Consider the following 20618-nt stretch of genomic DNA (forward strand, 5'->3'; position numbering starts at 1 on the left):
GTTAATCTTGTTCAACAACAGATGGTTAACATAAAGTCAAACACAATCCAAGGGCATCTTGACATTATTCTATCTCACCTTTCAGGCATCCCACACCACCATCCCCTCTCCAAACCAATCATAAGCACCCTTTCCTTAACTTATTCAATTCCAATCAAAATTAAGTAAGAAAGGATATTAATTTTTCTTCCACACCGCCGGTGCACCCGCAGCCTCGACGAATTTTTTTCCTCAGGCCATCAGGCTACTCAACACACTTAAGAAAATTCCATGAACAGTACCCAAACAAAGACAAACAAACTGTGAAAATAACTTTGGCTCAATGTCTCCAGTACGAAATTTGCACTTTTTCTATATTGTACCTTTCATTGTTGCCCCCTGTTTAAAATACCTCAAAGTTTTTGCTACATTTTGGCACACTGTGAATATTTTAATATTTTAAATAATGTAATGTCTATTGTCTATTTTTATTGGTATGTTGTCTGTCTGTGTTTTTAATATTACTTGCACATTTGGAGTATGGGGAAACGTAATTTCGATCCTCTGTGTAACTACTGTTGCATAATTGAATTGACAATGAAGTTTACTTTGAACTGAACTACTTCGAACGTTGAACTTTGAACATTTCTTGCCGCAGGTGGAGCAGCCAAAGGGTTTCTCGCCCGTGTGCACTGGCCGGTGGGCCTTCAGGTCATACCCTGTCTTGAGGTCCTTGCAGCAGTCAGAGCAGCCGAATGACCTGGTGAAGGGACAGTTGCCGGTGTGTACCTGCTGCAGCTTCGGGGAGCGGGTGAGGCCCTTGCCGCACTGGGCATAGGTGAAGGGGTGCTCGCCGGTGTGTGTGTGTGCCAGTGCTGCAGTAGGCTGTAGGTGCGGGTGAAGCTCTTGCCGCAGGTGAAAGGGAGCTGGTGTGCACGCGGTGGTGCCGCAGCAGGGTCTCGTATCCGGTGAAGGTCTCGCCGCACTCCGAGCAGTCGAAGGGGCGTTCTCCCGTGTGCACCCGCCGGTGGATCTCCAGCTGGCTCGGGTACTGCCAGGCCTTGCCACACACGTCACACTCATAATGCTTCTCCTTGTTGTGCCCCCGTCATGTGGTCCTCCACCGAAGCTCAGCCCCTCTAAGCTAAGCCCGGACCCCAAGCAGATGGGGGGGGGGGCTCACCGGCACCCTGACCGCCCTCAATGGCCGCTCGCTGCCCCGTCTCTCCATCCACAGCAATGGCTCCTAAACACTGCAGGAGTGTTTGAAGAGGGGGAGGTGGGAGAGGAGGGAAGGGAGTGAAGGGGGTGAGCAGGGGGGGTTGAGAGGGGGGTGAGTTGGTGGGGGGGGGGCGCCGAGCATCCGGGAACCGCATTGAGCTCCCCGCACATCTGCCGTGAACTCAGCCGCATGCACAGACGACACCTACAACCGGTGCCCTGATGTCACCGCCAATCCGAGGGGGGCTGCCGGTCCCACCCATTGCCATTGCGCAGAGTCACGTGGGGGGCGGCATGCATCATGGGAAGAAGGTCACACAGTGCTGGAGTCACTCAGCGGGTCGGGCAGCGTCTGTGGAAAGAAGGAATGCATGACGTTTTCGGGTCGACACCTTCAGTCTGTTGGGAAGTACAGAGATGAGGAAGTGTAAGGAGTGAAAACATGACAAAGGGAATGAAGTTCAAGGAAAATGTAGAATCGATTATTGTTGGATAGATCAACGGGAGGCCACCATCGACTCCACAGTCAAACCCAACAGAGGATGTACTTCCTGCGGCAGCTGAGAAAACAATCTGCCGCAGGCAATGATGGTCCAGTTTTATACTGCCATCGTAGAGTCTGTCCTCACCTTCTCCATCATGGTCTGTGTATCCGCTGGTGCTCCCGCAGCCCCCGTGTGCTCTTGAAACAGTGGGAGCAGCTGCTCGCCGGCGTGGGCCCGCCGGTGCTGCCGCAACCCCCGCGAGCTGTCAAACTCCTCACCACAGTACGGGCAGTCGTAGGGCGGGCCACTGGTGTGCACGTGCTGGTGAGACAGGGCGGGGGAGGCCATGACAAAGCGCTCTCCACACACCGGGCTGGGGACGGGACGGTCGTTGTCGTGTACCTGCTGGTGGGACAGCAGCTTGGAGGAGCAGGTAAAGCCCTTGCCGCACTTGGCGCAGGTGAAGGGATGCTGGCCGGTGTGGGTGAGCTGATGCTCCAGCAGGTGATGGGACTGAGTGAAGCTCTTGCCACAGTCACTGCAGGTGAAGGGCCGCTCCCCGGTGTGCAGGCGCCTGTGCATCTTCAGGTTCGTGGACGACTTGAAGCCTTTGCCGCAATCGCTGCAGGTGTAGGGCCGCTCCCCGGTGTGTAAGCGCCAGTGCACCTTCAGTTCCGAGGATGACTTGAAGCCTTTGCCGCAGTTGGAGCAGGTGAAGGGCCGCTCACTGCTGTGCACCCGCTGGTGGATCTTCAGCTCATACATCGTCTTGAAGCTCTTGCCGCAGTCAGCGCAGCCATAGGGCATCTCGCCGGTGTGTACCCGCCGGTGGATCTTCAGCTGGTGTGCCCTCTTGAATTCCTTGCCGCAGTCCGAGCAGCTGAGGGGCCTGTGGAAGGGACGGTTGCTGGCATGCACCCGCTGGTGCACCAGCAGGATGTTGGAGCGGGTGAAGCCCATGCCGCAGTCGCTGCAGGTGTAGGGCCGCTCTCCGGTGTGCAGGCGCCTGTGCATGAACAGATCCGGTGACGACTTGAAGCCTTTGCCACAGTCGGAGCAGATGAAGGGCCGCTCGCTGCTGTGCACCCGCCGGTGCACCTGCAGTCCCGACAACTGGGCAAAGCTCTTGCCACAGGTGGGGCAGTCATAGGGCTTCTCGCCCGTGTGCACCCGCCGGTGGGTCACCAGATCATGCGCCGTCTTGAAGCTCTTGCCGCAGTCGGAGCAGTCGAAGGGGCGTTCTCCCGTGTGCACCCGCCGGTGGGTCTCCAGCTGGCTCGGGCACTGCCAGGCCTTGCCACACACGTCGCACTCATAACACTTCTCCTTCTTGTGCCCCTTCATGTGGTCCTCCGCCGATGCTCAGCCCCTCCTAGCTCAGCCCGCACACAGAGCAGATGGGGGAGGGGGTTCACCGTCACCCGGGCCAATGGCCGCTCACCAATGTCCGCTCACGTCCCCGTCTCTCCGTCCACGGAAACGGCTCCTAAACTCTGCAGGAGGGGAACACAGAGGGTCAACAAGCTGGCAAACGGGACATTACTAACGTGTGAACATTACTAGTGCTTGGGGGGGCGCGGGGGGGAGAAGGTGTCATAGAAACATAGAAATTAGGTGCAGGAGTAGGCCATTCAGCCCTTCGAGCCTGCATCGCCATTCAATATGATCATGGCTGATCATCCAACTCAGTATCCCGTACCTGCCTTCTCTCCATACCCCCTGATCCCCTTAGCCACAAGGGCCACATCTAACTCCCCCTTAAATATAGCCAATGAACTGGCCTCAACTACCCTCTGCGGCAGAGAATTCCAGAGATTCACCACTCTCTGTGTGAAAAAAGTTCTTCTCATCTCGGTTTTAAAGGATTTCCCCCTTATCCTTAAGCTGTGACCCCTTGTCCTGGACTTCCCTAACATCGGGAACAATCTTCCTGCATCTAGCCTGTCCAACCCCTTAAGAATTTTGTAAGTTTCTATAAGATCCCCTCTCAATCTCCTAAATTCTAGAGAGTATAAACCAAGTCTATCCAGTCTTTCTTCATAAGACAGTCCTGACATCCCAGGAATCTGTCTGGTGAACCGTCTCTGCACTCCCTCTATGGCAAGAATGTCCTTCCTCAGATTTGGAGACCAAAACTGTACGCAATACTCCAGGTGTGGTCTCACCAAGACCCTGTACAACTGCAGTAGAACCTCCCTGCTCCTATACTCAAATCTTTTTGCAAGGAAGTGTCAGAGGAGGAGGGCGGGAAGAGGGGATGAAGGGGTGAGTGAGGGGGGGGTGAGTGGTGGGGTAAGTATGGGTTGGGTCAGTGGTTTCGAGAGACACTTCAGTCTGATGGGAGATACAGAGGTAAGGAAGTGTAAGGAGTGAAAACAGGACAAAGGGAATGGAGTTCAAGGAAACTGTAGAATAGGTCATTGTTAGATGGGTGAAGGTAACATAGACAATAGGTGCAGGAGTAGGCCATTCGGCCCTTTGAGCCAGCACCGCTGTTCAACATGACCATGACTGATCATCCAGAATGAGTGCTCCGGGCGGACAAGGGTGACAATGTACAAATGGGGCTACATCGAGGGCACAACAACCTGTGACTGCGGCACACAGACCCAGACAATGCAACACCTACTGCAATGCCCATTGCTGGATAACCCATGTACCACTGCAGACCTTGCCCTTAACACTCCAATAGCACAACGATGTGTACAGCAGTGACGAGCCACTATATAGCATAAGGACACAAAGTACCCCGTTCCTGCTTTCTCCCCATATCTCTAGATTCCGTTAGCCCTGAATGCTAAATCTACCTCTCTCTTGAAAACACCCAGTGAAATGGTCTCCACTGCCTTCTGTGGCAGAGAATTTCACAGATTCACAACTCTCTGGGTGAAATCTTTTTCCTCATCTCAGTCCTAAGTGGCCGACCCCTTATTCTTAAACTGCGCCCCATGGTTCTGGACTCCCCCAACATGGGGAACATCGACAAGTTGACAAGTATTCCGAAACATGAAACTTGCCCATATTTCTCCCCCAGCACTTCATACCTATCTTTCATTTCACTGCACATCTCGTATGTGTATGTGACAAATAAACTTGACTTGACTTGACTTGATCTTTGGCAGACACAAGGAACTGCATATGCTGGTTCATACACAAAAAGACACAAAGTACTGGAGTAACAGAGTAGGTCAGGCAGCATAGAAACATAGAAAATAGGTGCAGGCCATTCGGCCCTTCGAGCCAGCACCGCCATTCATTGTGATCATGGCTGACCGTCCCCTATCAATAACCCGTGCCTGCCTTCTCCCCATATCCCTTGACTCCACTAGCCCCTAGAGCTCTATCTAACTCTCTCTTAAATCCATCCAGTGACTTCGCCTCCACTGCCCTCTGTGGCAGGGAATTCCACAAATTCACGACACTCTGGGTGAAAACGTTTTTTTCTTTTCACCTCAGTCTTAAATGACCTCCCCTGTTTATTCTAAGACTGTGGCCCCTGGTTCTGGACTCGCCCAACATTGGGACATTTTTTTCCTGCCACCTAGCTTGTCCGTCCTTTTATATAATTTTATATGTTTCTATATAAGATCTTCCCCTCATCCTCCTTCTAACTCCAGTGAATACAAGCCTAGTCTTTTCAATCTTTCCTCATATGACAGTCCCGCCATCCCAGGGATCAATCTCGTGAACCTACGCTGCACTGCCTCAATCACAAGGATTGTCCTTCCTCAAATTAGGAGACCAAACTGTACACCATACTCCAGATGTTGTCTCCCCAGAGCCCTGTACAACTGCAGAAGAACCTCTTTACTCCAATACTGAAATCCTCTTGTTGTGAAAGCCACATTTCATTAGCTTTCTTCACTAGCCTGCTGTACTTTAAGCCAACCAATTTCAGTACCGATGTACAAGGACACCCAGGTCTCGCTGCACCCCTCCCCCTTACCTAACCTAACCCCTTTGAGATAATAATATCTGCCCCCTTGTTTTTTGCCACCAAAGTGGATTACCTCACAGGTATCTATATATACTGACATCTCCCTCGCTGTTGGGTGGGCCCACCTACCTGGGGGGTAGCACAGCGGTCCGGGCCTCCCGTAACCTTGTTGCACATAAGGGAAGGAAAATTCTCACAAGTTAATTCTGTGCCAGCGTCAGGAGACCCGGCCATGGTAGTTTTTGCCTCAACAGGGTCTGGGATGTGTCTGACGTCTTCCAATCTGTTAATACCTATGGGAGGGATAAGTACGTGAGTCGTGGTACCTCGTAGGTACCCACTACAGTATGTAGCAACTGCATGCCATTTCCTGAAAGGAGAATTTAGTTCAGTCCCTACTCTTTGAAAGAGTTTAGGAGAAGGACCGCAAAGGTAACAATTCTATGATACCATGTGCCCACGCTACAGTGAAAGTAGGAATGGAGCTCGGTGGAGGATAGTTGCAGTGGCTGAAGGACTAGTGCTTTGCAGTGACATTATCAAAGTTTCTGGATCATTGGGACCTCTTTTGGCAAGGGTGACCTGTTAAATATCAGGGCATTCATTTTGTAACGGCCATTTGCGGAGAATTCCGAAATTAGAACGTTCCAGAAGAGTACCATGTAGAGACAGCTGTAAAGTGTGTGATGAGGAGTACAGATAAGGTTCACCAGAATGAACAGTAGGATGGCGGAAAAAAATATAAACAAGATAGAGGTGGCTAGGTCTTAGAATGTTGAGCTCGTAGAGACAGAGGTGTGTAGAAATGAGGGTAGAATCAATAGGTAGCACGGTGGAAGGTAAAAGTGCAGGCCAAACCAAAACCGAGGGCAGAAAAGCCAAAGGGCAACTGTTGCGCAACATAATTGGTAAAGGGCAGAGCACGTTGTTAAACAAGCCTGAAAGAACAGATGTTCACACAGGAGCAGTCGTAATAATGTGGGAGTTGAATGTGCAGAAGCTATAGTGATGCCAGATATATTTGGGATCCCGGAGACATGGCTAAGGTTGAGTTAGACTGGCCCTTGCATATAAAGGGATCATAATTTCAGGAGGGATAGACAGAAAGCAAAGAGGTGGGGTCGCAGGTTACTGATTGGAGATCAGAGATTAATGAATGGAAAGGAAGGATATTGAATGGGGGATGAAGGCTCGACGGGCCGTAATGCCTACTCGAAACACTTATTTTCAGAAAACCTATGGGAGTTTGTGTAAGTCACCGAACGTCTTTAGTGAGTGGAGTTGGGGATGCAAGCAAACAGGGAAATTAGAAATGCGTGCAACAAACAGTTGGGGTAATTCCTTTGACTTCAATCTATTGATAGATTGGTTGACCTCAATTTGGCAGGGGTGCTATGGGAAGATGTTTACTTGGAATGTATATAGTTTTTCTAAATCAACATGTGGAGGAAACCAACGAGTACATCATGCTATTCCTCACTGTGTATTGAGTAATGAGGAAGGGTTAGTTAGCAGTCTTGAAGCTGGCTTCCTTGGGCAAGAGTCCCACAATTGGGTTGAGTTCTTTCATTCTGATGGAGTGACATTGTTAAACAGCTGGCAGCTGACTATAGTTTCGAACTCTAACTTACGACGGTATGGAGACGTGAATTGGCCAAGAAGCAATTGAGTTTCGAGAATGGGTGGTGGATATGCGCCACGCAGGCATTTAAAAGCGGGCATAACTACAAGGTAGATCCTCCCAGTTTGGCATCAATAATAATCCAGGGAATAAAGTGCATCCGTGAACTGATTAAATCCAATCCCCAGGCCAAACTGCTGCAATCCCCCGCGTACTTGTACTCCTCCCCCAGAAATGTGGATGCATAAGGATAATTTTTCAAAACTCTTTGATTCTGGCTAGTTCCTGACTCTGAGCGGGTAGCTTTCTTTACCCCACTTTTTTATAGAGGGAGTAGAGAGAAAAACGGGAATTGCCAGACCAGTTCGGCTCTTCGGTAGGTGCACCAAACTGCTATAGAGATCCTTCTTAAAGAAAAATAGCCACATTGAAAGTGGCTCAATTCAATCTCTCTAAATTCTAGAGTATAAACCAAGTCTATCCAGTCTTTCTTCATAAGACAGTCCTGACATCCCAGGAATCAGTCTGGTGAACCGTCTCTGCACTCCCTCTATGGCAATAATGTCCTTCCTCAGATTTGGAGACCAAAACTGTACGCAATACTCCAGGTGTGGTCTCACCAAGACCCTGTACAACTGCAGTAGAACCTCTCTGCTCCTATACTCAAATCCTTTTGCAATGAAAGCTAACATACCATTCGCTTTCTTTACTGCCTGCTGCACCTGCATGCCTACCTTCAATGACTGGTGTACCATGACACCCAGGTCTCGCTGCATCTCCCCCTTTCCCAATCGGCCACCATTTAGATAATAGTCTGCTTTCCTGTTTTTTTTGCCACCAAAATGGATAACCTCACATTTATCCACATTATACTGCATCTGCCAAACATTTGCCCACTCACCCAGCCTATCCAAGTCACCCTGCAGTCTCCTAGCATCCTCCTCACAGCTAACACTGCCCCCCCAGCTTAGTGTCATCCGCAAACTTGGAGATATTGCCTTCAATTCCCTCATCCAGATCATTAATATATATTGTAAATAGCTGGGGTCCCAGTACTGAGCCTTGGGGTACCCCACTAGTCACTGCCTGCCATTGTGAAAAGGACCCGTTTACTCCTACTCTTTGCTTCCTGTTTGCCAGCCAGTTCTCTATCCACATCAATACTGAACCCCCAATGCCTTGTGCTTTAAGTTTGTATACTAATTTCTTATGTGGGACCTTGTCGAAAGCCTTCTGGAAGTCCAGATACACCACATCCCCTGGTTCTCCCCTATCCACGCTACTAGTTACATCCTCGAAAAATTCTATAAGATTCGTCAGACATGATTTACCTTTCGTAAATCCATGCTGACTTTGTCCAATGATTTCACCACTTTCCAAATGTGCTGCTATCCCATCTTTAATAACTGACTCTAGCAGTTTCCCCACTACCGATGTTAGACTAACTGGTCTGTAATTCCCCATTTTCTCTCTCCCTCCCTTCTTAAAAAGTGGGGTTACGTTTGCTACCCGCCAATCTTCAGGAACTACTCCAGAATCTAAAGAGTTTTGAAAGATTATTACTAATGCATCCACTATTTCTGGAGCTACTTCCTTAAGTACTCTGGGATGCAGCCTATCTGGCCCTGGGGATTTATCGGCCTTTAATCCATTCAATTTACCCCACACCACTTCCCGGCTAACCTGGATTTCACTCAATTCCTCCAACTCCTTTGACCCGCGGTCCCCTGCTATTTCCGGCAAATTATTTATGTCTTCCTTAGTGAAGACGGAACCAAAGTAGTTATTCAATTGGTCCGCCATATCCTTGTTCCCCATGATCAACTCACCTGTTTCTGACTGCAAGGGACCTACATTTGTTTTAACTAATCTCTTTCTTTTCACATATCTATAAAAACTTTTGCAGTCAGTTTTTTTATGTTCCCTGCCAGTTTTCTTTCATAATCTATTTTTCCTTTCCTAATTAAGCCCTTTGTCCTCCTCTGCTGGTCTTTGAATTTCTCCCAGTCCTCCGGTATGCTGCTTTTTCTGGCTAATTTGTACGCATCATCCTTCGCTTTGATACTATCCCTGATTTCCCTTGTTATCCATGGATGTACTACCTTCCCTGATTTATTCTTTTGCCAAACTGGGATGAACAATTTTTGTAGTTCATCCATGCAGTCTTTAAATGTCTTCCATTGCATATCCCCCGTCAACCCTTTTAGAATTAATTGCCAGTCAATCTTGGCCAATTCACGTCTCATACCCTCAAAGTTACCTTTCTTTAAGTTCAGAACCATTGTTTCTGAATTAACAATGTCACTCTCCATCCTAATGAAGAACTCAACCATATTATGGTCACTCTTGCCCAAGGGGGCACGTACAACAAGATTGCTAACTAACCCTTCCTCATTACTCAATACCCAGTCTAAAATAGCCTGCTCTCTCGTTGGTTCCTCTACATGTTGATTTAGATAACTATCCCGCATACATTCCAAGAAATCCTCTTCCTCAGCACCCCTGCCAATTTGATTCACCCAATCTATATGTAGATTGAAGTCACCCATTATAACCGTTTTGCCTTTGTCGCACGCATTTCTAATTTCCTGTTTGATACCATCTCCAACTTCACTACTACTGTTAGGTGGCCTGTACACAACACCCACCAGCGTTTTCTGCCCCTTAGTGTTTTGCAGCTCTACCCATACCGATTCCACATCCTCCAAACTAATGTCCTTCCTTTCCATTGCATTAATCTCCTCTCTAATCAGCAACACTACCCCACCTCCTTTTCCTTTCTGTCTATCCCTCCTGAATATTGAATATCCCTGGATGTTCAGCTCCCAGCCTTGGTCACCCTGGAGCCATGTCTCCGTGATCCCAACTATATCATAGTCATTAATAGCTATCTGCACATTCAACTCATCCACCTTATTACGAATGCTCCTTGCATTGAGACACAAAGCCTTCAGGCTTGTTTTTACAACACTCTTACCCCTTACACAATTATGTTGAAAAGTGGCCCTTTTTGATTTTTGCCCTGGTTTTGTCTGCCTGCCACTTTTACTTTTCACCTTGCTACCTATTTCTTCTACCCTCATTTTACACCCTTCGGTCTCTACGCTCACACATTTAAGAAACCCTTTCCCTTTAACTCCATCCTCCACTGTCCCATTCAACACCCCACCCCCCTTATTCAGTTTAAAGCCACCCGTGTAGCAGTGGCAAACCTGCCTGCCAGAATGCTGGTCCCACACCTGTTAAGATGCAATCCGTCCCTTTTGTACAGTTCCCCCTTACCCCAAAACAGATCCCAGTGATCTAAGAATCTAAATCCCTGCCCCGTGCACCAGATCCTCAGCCACACGTTCAGGTCCCGTATCTCCCTGTTCCTGCTCTCGCCAGCACGGGGAACTGGAAGCAAACCGGAGATAACAACCCTGGAGGTCCTGCTTTTCAACATTTTTCCGAGCTCTCTAAAGTCACGCTGCAGAATATTCATCCCCTTCTTTCCGACATCGTTTGTGCCGACATGCACTACCACTTCCGGATGTTCACCTTCGCCCTTGAGGATTTTCTGCACTCTGTCCGTGACATCCTGGATCCTGGCACCGGGAAGGCAGCACACCATCCTCGCATCCCGTCTGTTGCCGCAGAAACCCCTGTCCGTACCTCTCACGATGGAGTCTCCCACTACAATGGCCTTGCCTGCCTTAGGCCTTTTTGGTTTTGGCTCAACAGCCCTATTCGCATCACAGGCCAGTCCGCCGCCCACGTCTTGTGTCCCAACAGCTTCTAAGCGGATGAACCTGTTTACAAGAGGTACATCACCCGGGGACGTTGGCATTCCATGCTTCCCTCCCTTTCTCACTGTCTCCCACCTTCTCTCTTCCAGTACCTTAGGTGTAACAATCGTACTGTAGGACTTGTCGAGGAACGACTCCGTTTCTCGTACGAACCGGAGGTCATCCACTTGCTTCTCCAGTTCCCCAACACGGCCCTTCAGGAGCTCTACCTGGATGCATTTTTCACATTTGTAGCAGCCAGAGGCACCAGCGGTGTCCTTGACCTCCCACATACTGCAAGCATCGCACTGAATCAGCTTGCCTGACATCTCCTTCTTTCGTCTCCCTCTCAAGCGTATTGCGTGGTCTCCTCTCCTCAGCCTCCTCGCCAAAGACTCTCGAGCCAAAGACTCACACTTTTCTCACAGGGCACTTCACTCACTGCCGCTCGCAAAGAGCTGTCCTGCTTAAATTGACTGATAAATTGCCTGATTTACCAATTTACACAGCCAATTCCTCAGTTTTCAACTGTTTTCACCCCTCTCCTCCCACTTGGGCTAGAGCCAATCAGTGGTATCTCTTGCTAATCTGTTGCTGCTGTTGGCAGGCAGTGACTAGTGAGGTACCGCAAGGCTCAGTTCTGGGACCCCAGCTATTTACAATATATATTAATTATTTGGACGAGGGAATTGAATGCAACATCTCCAAGTTTGTGGGTGACACGAAGCTGGGGGGCAGTGTTAGCTGTGAGGAGGATGCTAGGAGGCTGCAAGGTGACTTGGATAGGCCGGTTGAGTGGGCAAATGCATGGCAGATGCAGTATAATGTGGATAAATGTGAGGTTATCCACTTTGGTGGCAAAAACAGGAAAGTAGACTATTATCTAAATGGTGGCCGATTAGGAAAGGGGGAGATGCAACGAGACCTGGGTGTCATGGTACACCAGTCATTGAAAGTAGGCATGCAGGTGCAGCAGGCAGTGAAGAAAGTGAATGTTATGTTAGCATTCATAGCAAAAGGATTTGAGTATAGGAGCAGGGAGGTTCTACTGCAGTTGTACAGGGTCTTGGTGAGACCACACCTGGAGTATTGCGTACAGTTTTGGTCTCCTAATCTGAGGAAGGACATTCTTGCCATAGAGGGAGTACAGAGAAGGTTCACCAGACTGATTCCTGGGATGTCAGAACTTTCATATGAAGAAAGACTGGATAGACTCAGCTTGTACTCGCTAGAATTTGGAAGATTGAGGGGAGATCTTATAGAAACTTACAAAATTCTTCAGGGGTTGGACAGGCTAGATGCAGGAAGATTTTTCCCGATGTTGGGGAAGTCCAGGACAAGGGGTCACAGTTTAAGGATAAAGGGGAAATCCTTTAGGACCGAGATGAGAAAAACATTTTTCACACAGAGAGTGGTGGATCTCTGGAACTCTCTGCCACAGAAGGTAGTTGAGGCCAGTTCATTGGCTATATTTAAGAGGGAGTTAGATGTGGCCCTTGTGGCTAAAGGGATCAGGGGGTATGGAGAGAAGGCAGGTACGGGATATTGAGTTGGATGATCTGCCATGATCATATTGAATGGCGGTGCAGGCTCGAAGGTCCAAATGGCCTACTCCTGCACCTATTTTCTATGTTTCTATGTTATACTGCATCTGCCACGCATCTGCCCACTCACTCAACCTGTCCAGGTCACCCTGCAACCGTATAACATCCTCTTCACAGTTCACACTGCCACCCAGCTTTGTGTCATCCGCAAACTTGCTAGTGTTGCTCCTAATTTCTCTTCCAAATCATTAATATAGATGGTAAACAGTTGCGGCCCCAACACCGAGCCTTGTGGCACTCCACTCGCCACTGCCTGCCATTCTGAAAATGACCCGTTCACTCCTACTCTTTGCTTCCTGTCTGCCAACCAATTTTCTATCCATGTCAACACCCTAGCATCTCTGGTCAACGTGAATAGGTGATGTTTCAGGTCTGCAGAAAGGTCATGACCCAAAAAAGTCCCCTATCTGTGTTCTCCACAGACCCTGCCCGACCTGCTGAGTGACTCCAGCACTCTGTGACCTTCTTCCCATGATGCATGCTGCCCTCCACGTAACTGCGCAATGGCAGGGGCCGGTGACATCACGGCGTGATGCGTAGAGATGAAGTCACGGCGCGGGGCGGCTCACGTGGTTTTGGGGGTCCCGATGCTCAGCTCCCCCATATTAGTGCGGCCCCTCCACCCTCACACACCCCTCCCCCCCACCACACACCCCCCTCACCCCCACTTCCCCTCCCCCCCCCACACACCCCCTCATCCCCACTCCCCTCCCCCCCCCCACCACACACCCCCTCACCCCCACCTCCCCCACCACAACATCACCCCCACACACATCCCCTCCCCCCACACCTCCCCCTCCCCCCACCACACACCCCCTCACCCCCACTCCCCTCACCCCTCCCCCCACACCACACCCCCTCCCACCCCCCACTCCCCTCACCCCTCCCCCCACCACACACCCCCTCTCCCCCCACTCCCCTCACCCCTCCCCCCACCACACACCCCCCCCCCCACCCCCCACCCCCCACCACCCCCCACCCACCCCCCTCACCCCCCACTCCCCTCACACCCCTCCCCCCACCACACACCCCCTCACCCCCACTCCCCTCACCCCTCCCCCCCCCACACACCCCCCACCCCACCCCCACTGCCCCTCACCACCTCCCCCCCACCACACACCCCTCTCCCCCCCATCTCCCCTCCCCCCCACCACACACCCCCTCACCCCCTCCCCCCTCGCCCCACACACACACCCCCTCCCCCCACTCCCCTCCCCCCACCACACCCACGCCCTCACCCCCACTCCCCTCACCCCTCCCCCCCACCACACCCCCCCTCCCCCCCCCTCCCCACCCCAACCCCCCTCACCCCACTCCCCTCCCCCACCCACACTCCCCCCTCCCCCCACCACCCACCACCACCCCCCCCCCACTCCCCTCCCCCCACCACACACGCCCTCACCCCCCCCCCTCCCCCCACCACACCCTCCCCCCCCACACACCCCTCACCCACCCACCCCCTCCCCCTCCCCCCATCACCACACACCCCCTCACCCCCACTCCCCTCCCCCCACCACACACCCCCTCCAACCCCACCCTCCCCTCCCCCTCACACCTCCCCCCACCCCCCACACTCACCCCTCCCCCACCACACACCCCCTCCCCCTCCACACTCCCCCCACCCTCACCCTCCCACACCCCCTCACCCCCTCCCCCTCCACCACCCCCCCACACACCCCCTCAACCCCACTCCCCTCACCCCTTCCCCCACCACACACCCCCACCCCCCACCCCCCTCCCCCCACCCACCAACCCTCAACCCTCACCCCTCACCCTCCCCTCACCCCACCCCCCCACCCCGACCCCACCCCCACAACCCCTTCCCCCACCCACACCCGCCCTCACCCCCACTCCCCTCCCCCACTCCCCCATCACACACCCCCCCTCACCGCCCCACTCCCCTCCCCCCACCACACACCCCCCTCACCCCCCACTCCCCGCCCCCCATCCCACACCATACCCCCTCACCCCCACTCCCCTCACCCCCTCCCCCACCACACACCCCCTCACCCCCCACTCCCCTCCCCCCACCAGCAAAAACCCTCACCCTCACTCCCCTCACCCCTCCCCCCCCACCACACACCCCCCACACCCCTCCCCCCACAAGGAGAACCAGCTCCGCTTCGATAGGAGGAGGGGGGTGGGGGGGGGGGGGTCAGGCAGCATCTGCGGAGAAGATAGACACAAAGAACTAGAGCAGTGCTTCTTAAAACTAAAGGCAGACAAAAATGCTGGAGAAACTCAGCGGGTGAGGCAGCATCTGTGGAGTGAAGGAATCGGTGACGTTTCGGGTCGAGATCCTTCTTCAGACTATTTCAGTGTCATTCACCCTTGACTAGATTTTTTTATATTTTGGGGTAATTTTCATCTTATTCTCCCTTGTCTATCATTTTATATAGAATTTATTTTGCCACATGAGCAGAAAACATAAATTAACTAATTTCTTAAGTGTTCAAGAAGGAACTGCAGATGCTGGAAAATCGAAGGTACACAAAAATGCTGGAGAAACTCAGCGGGTGCAGCAGCATCTGTGGAGTGAAGGAAATAGGTAACGTTTTGGGCCGAAACCCTTCTTCAGACCCATTTCTTAAGTGTTTGTTTTATTCAACTTTTTGAACATTAAAAATAAAGAAGTTAGGGATAGAATAAAACTAAAAGAAAAGATCTGGGAAAGTCTATGAAAGTGCAGGTACAGCAGGCAGTGAAGAAAGCGAATGGCATGTTGGCCTTTACACCAAGAGGAGTTGAGTATAGGAGCAAAGAGGTCGTTCTGCAGTTGTACAGGGCCCTAGTGAGACCACACCTGGAGTATTGTGTGCAGTTTTGGTCCCCTAATTTGAGGAAGGACATTCTTGCTATTGAGGGAGTGCAGTGTAGGTTTACAAGGTTAATCCCTGGGATGGCGGGACTGTCATATGCTGAGAGAATGGAGCAGCTGGGCTTGTACACTCTGGAGTTTAGAAGGATGAGAGGATATCTCATTGAAACATATAAGATTGTTAAGGGTTTGGGCACGCTAGAGGCAGGAAACATGTTCCCGATGTTGGGGGAGTCCAGAACCAGGGGCCACAGTTTAAGAATAATGGGTCGGCCATTTACAACGGAGACGAGGAAACACTTTTTCTCTCAGAGAGTGGTGAGTCTGTGGAATTATCTGCTCAGAGGGCGGTGGAGGCAGGATCTCTGGATGCTTTCAAGAGCGAGCTAGATAGGGCGCCTAAAGATAGCGGAGTCAGGGGATATGGGGAGAAGGCAGGAACGGGGTACTGATTTGTAATGATCAGCCATGATCACTTTGAATGGCGGTGCTGGCTCGAAGGGCCGAATGGCCTCCTCCTGCACCTGTTGTCTAACTGTCTCTCTCTCTCTGCCTCTCTCTGTCTGTCTCTCTGTCTGTCTCTCTCTATCTCTGTCTCTAGCTGTCACTTTCTCTCTCTGTCTCTCTCTTGGTCATTCTCTGTCACTCTCTCTCTCTCTCTCTCTCTCTCTGTCTGTCTCTCAGTCTCTCTGTATCTCTATCTCGCTCTCTGTCTCTCTCTTTGACTCTCTCTGCCTCCCTCTCTGCCTCTCTATCTGTCTCACTCTGTCTCTCTCTCTCTGTCTCTTTCCCTCTCTCTCCGTCTCTCTGACGTTCTCTGTCGTTCTCTCTGTCTCTCTCTCTGTATGTCTCTCTCTCTGACTCTCTCTATCTATCTTTATGTATCTCTCTCTGATTCTCTCTATCTCTATGTCTCTCTCTCTCTGTCTCTCTCTCTATCTATCTCTCTCTCTCTCTCTGACTCTCTCTTTCTATCTCTATGTCTCTCTCTCTGTGTCTCTATCTCTCTGTCTCTGTCTGTCTGTCTCTCTCTCTGTCTTGCTCTCTATTTCTCTCTGTCTATCTCTATATCTGTCTATCTCACTCTCTCTCTGCCTGTCAGGAAAGCTGTGATTTAAATGCATGTGAAGGGCACACTGAGAGCATTACCCCCCCCCCCCAGACCCAGACTCACCTCAAACCAATAGTGTCACAAATCTCAAAGAGAATCCAACAATTTGTTCCATTTCCTTTCTTTTGCTGGCCTTTGTTATTTTGACTATTTAACCATATAACAATTACAGCATGGAAACAGGCCATCTCGGCCCTACAAGTCCGTGCCGAACAACTTTTTTTCCCCTTAGTCCCACCTGCCTGCGCTCATACCATAACCCTCCATTCCCTTCTCATCCATATGCCTATCCAATTTATTTTTAAATGATACCAACAAACCTGCCTCCACCACTTCCACTGGAAGCTCATTCCACACCGCTACCACTCTCTGCGTAAAGAAGTTCCCCCTCATGTTACCCCTAAACTTCTGTCCCTTAATTCTGAAGTCATGTCCTCTTGTTTGAATCTTCCCCATTCTCAGTGGGAAAAGCTTGTCCACATCAACTCTGTCTATCCCTCTCATCATTTTAAAGACCTCTATCAAGTCCCCCCTTAACCTTCTGCGCTCCAGAGAATAAAGACCTAACTTATTCAACCTATCTCTGTAACTTAGTTGTTGAAACCCAGGCAACATTCTAGCGAAAATTTACTTTAAATGCTGATGACATCATTTGGTGAAGGCGGTTTGGAGGATTTCCTGGGCATTTAAATACAAGGGAGGGGGGGTTCACCAACACAGCAAGATAAAGCTACAGTTAATTTCATCATCTTTGTCCATTTCACAAAGAATGTTATGTACCGGGCCCACCTATTTCTACCCCCACAGATAGCAACAGGATATTTTCTGGGCATAAAACACAAATTAGGAATCCTTCCTTCTGTAGCTGAAATGCCAGGCACATTTGCCTGGGCTGGGCTTGTACACTCTGGAGTTTAGAAGGATGAGAGGTTATCTTATTGAAACATATAAGATTATTAAGGGTTCAGACACGCTAGAGGCAGGAAACATGTTCCCGATGTTGGGGGAGTCCAGAACCAGAGGCCACACAGTTTAAGAATAAGGGGTAAGCCATTTAGAACGGAGATGAGGAAACATTTTTTCACTAAGGGAGTTGTGCGTTTGTGGAATTCTCTGCCTCAGAGGGCGGTGGAGGCCGGTTGTCTGTATAAAATACAGCAGGCATTTAATGTACAGCTTTAACCCAAAATCAGGAAAATAAGTGGGTAATTTATCAATGTAAATGCAAGGTTATACAGGACACTGGGAGGTAGACGAAAATGCTGGAGAAACTCAGCGGGTGAGGCAGCATCTATGGAGCAAAGGAATAGAGGCGACGTTTCAGTCTGAAGGGTCTCGACCGAAACATCACATATTCCTTCGCTCCATAAATGCTGCCTCACCCGCTGAGTTTCTCCAGCATTTTTGTTCACCTTCGATTTTTCCAGCATCTGCAGTTCTTTCTTAAACAAAAGGAAACTGGGAGATCACCCTTCACCTTCTATAAATAGTCCCCTGGATCTTTAATGCACACTTAAACAAATGAAGCAGCTTCAAGCCTTTAGTTCATATCCGAGGAACGTATAGCCACACATAGATCTTGAGGTCAGGAAGTTGAAAACCACCTCCAGGTTAGAAGCTGGAATTAGTTTGAGGTTAACTGGGCAGCGAGCTGATGGGCAAGTTTGCAGACAGCACCAAGATAATGTACTAGAGTTGAGGCTGTCAGTAGCATTTGCCTGCAACAGATGTATCTTGATGTATTGGGGACAGGGCTTCAGATTTCACTCTGACGAGCTGCAAGAATGCTGAACATGCACCTTGTGGGGAAAAGAATGGAACCTGCAGAAAAAAAACATCTAGAAAAGGAGAAAGATCTGACTTATTCTTACACGAAGATCTCCCAGTATTCAAGAACAACATGGTGACAAAGTGAATAGGTCGCAGTCGGTGGAAAGTGCCCTCTTTAGGGAATGCTTATAGAATCACAGAAAATTTGTTTTAGCACGAGAACTAACCCGGAGTTGTTGCTTACCGTGTGTCCTTGGCCACAGAGGGGGGGCCTCCCCTGGGCATCAGTAGGGACCAAAGGAACTGTCGACAAGATCCAAACTCACAGATCAGGCTGCAGAAACTCACAGCGAAATTCACTGGCAGCCTCGTGAAAATCACATCCAACGGCAATGAAACCAAACTTGCTTCAGATCAACAGGACACTCCTGCTGCTCTCTGTATAACATGTAGACGCTAACTACAGATACAACTCACACAAGAAGAAAGGGGGGCTGGAGAGGTTTCCAGCTCCGATTGTGCCTGCTCTCTGTCTCTTGCTTGCAACGACTGCTCAGATCAGGATATGAAGCCAATCTGTGAGGGGGGGGGGAAACAGCTTGCGAGGCGCGCACTAATTCTCAAACTCAGAATCACAGGATGGAGACACGTGAACAGTCAGGAAACCAGTGGGGTCTCAGAGAAGAATAACTGCCGGCTGCAGGCTGTGAGATAACAACACGTTGTTTACCCACTCCACCAGCTTCACTCATCAATCAGGACCTTGCCTTAAACAGGGAGAAGCTGGCTCCCATGTAGAAGGGGCAGATCCCCAGTGAACTGGATGCAGTTGGCAGCATCGCAGACGGAAATTAATCCTCTCTTTGGCCACAAACACTGACTTAGAATTTTTGGCACAGGAAAAAACCAGATAGAGAGTGGCTGTAGGAAGCAGCTCAGGAAGAAGAGCAGGATCTTAGAATTGAAAAGAACAGACACTCTCTTTAAACTGGTTTTATTTTTCTTCCTCAGTTTGGACTCTTGGACTTTTCTGTCCCATGCTATACTCAACAGACAATAAAACCCCACACAGGCTGTGGTATACTTAACCCCAGGGTCTTGTTCAGATTATCAGATGCTGAAAGCCTTCTTATAGTCTTATAGAAACTTACAAAATTCTTAAGGGGTTGGACAGGCTAGATGCAGGAAGGTTGCTCCCGATGTTGGGGAAGTCCAGGACAAGGGGTCACAGCTTAAGGATAAGGGGGAAATCCTTTAAAACCGAGATGAGAAGAGCTTTTTTCACACAGAGAGTGGTGAATCTCTGGAACTCTCTGCCGCAGAGGGTAGTCGAGGCCAGTTAATTGGCTATATTTAAGAGGGAGTTAGATGTGGCCCTTGTGGCTAAGGGAATCAGAGGGTATGGAGAGAAGGCAGGTACGGGATACTGAGTTGGATGATCAGCCATGATCATATTGAATGGCGATGCAGGCTCGAAGGGCCGAATGGCCTACTCCTGCACCTAATTTCTATGTTTCTATGTTTCAATACTGCTCAGATTGTAGGATCTGCAGACCCAAACAGTGGAACTGCAGATGCTGGAAAATCGAAGGTACACAAAATTGCTGGAGAAACTCAGCGGGTGCACCAGCATCTGTGGAGTGAAGGAAATAGGTAACGTTTCGGGCCAAAACCCTTCTTCAGACCCATTTCTTAAGTGTTTGTTTTATTCAACTTTTTGAACATTAAAAATAAAGAAGTTAGGGATAGAATAAAACTAAAAGAAAAGATCTGGGAAAGTCTATGAAAGCATGCAGGTACAGCAGGCAGTGAAGAAAGCGAATGGCATGTTGGCCTTTACACCAAGAGGAATATAGGAGCAAAGAGGTCATTCTGCAGTTGTACAGGGCCCTGGTGAGACCACACCTGAAGCATTGTGTGCAGTTTTGGTCCCCTAATTTGGGGAAGGACATTCTTGCTATTGAGGGAGCCCAGCGTAGGTTCACCAGGTTAATTCCCAGGATGGTGGGACTGTCATATGCTGAGAGAATGGAGCAGCTGGGCTTGTACACTCTGGAGTTTAGAAGGATGAGAAGTGATCTTATTGAAACATATAATATTATTGTTGTGAGGTAAATGAAACTTTCACTACTCGTAATTTACTTAACTTTATTTAAGCTTTAAGCAACTTATTTCTTTAATACATAAACTCAGAAACGTCTGGCAAACATGTCTGGTTCCGCAGGCCTTTCCCACCCGAAATACTTTGCACATACGCACACTCCGGAAATGTCCTGCACATGCGCAGACTCTAGAAGAGCTCCGC

At 49.9% G+C, this 20618-nt stretch overlaps 1 protein-coding gene across 1 annotated transcript; it reads right to left on the reverse strand.

The window, feature by feature from the left end:
• Window positions 1-1345: 1345 nt before the first annotated feature.
• LOC129694386 (zinc finger protein 664-like) lies at window positions 1346-19081 on the reverse strand. The gene is made up of 2 exons (XM_055631085.1): window positions 18558-19081; window positions 1346-3178 (listed from the first exon to the last, which is right to left on the reverse strand). Exon 2 carries the CDS (start codon window positions 3027-3029, stop codon window positions 1800-1802), a length of 1230 nt encoding a protein of 409 aa, XP_055487060.1. The 5' UTR covers window positions 3030-3178; window positions 18558-19081; the 3' UTR covers window positions 1346-1799.
• Between the last annotated feature and the right edge of the window lie 1537 nt (window positions 19082-20618).

This window comes from Leucoraja erinacea, unplaced genomic scaffold, assembly GCF_028641065.1.
Source record: "Leucoraja erinacea ecotype New England unplaced genomic scaffold, Leri_hhj_1 Leri_645S, whole genome shotgun sequence".
Taxonomy (NCBI): Eukaryota; Metazoa; Chordata; class Chondrichthyes; order Rajiformes; family Rajidae; genus Leucoraja; species Leucoraja erinaceus.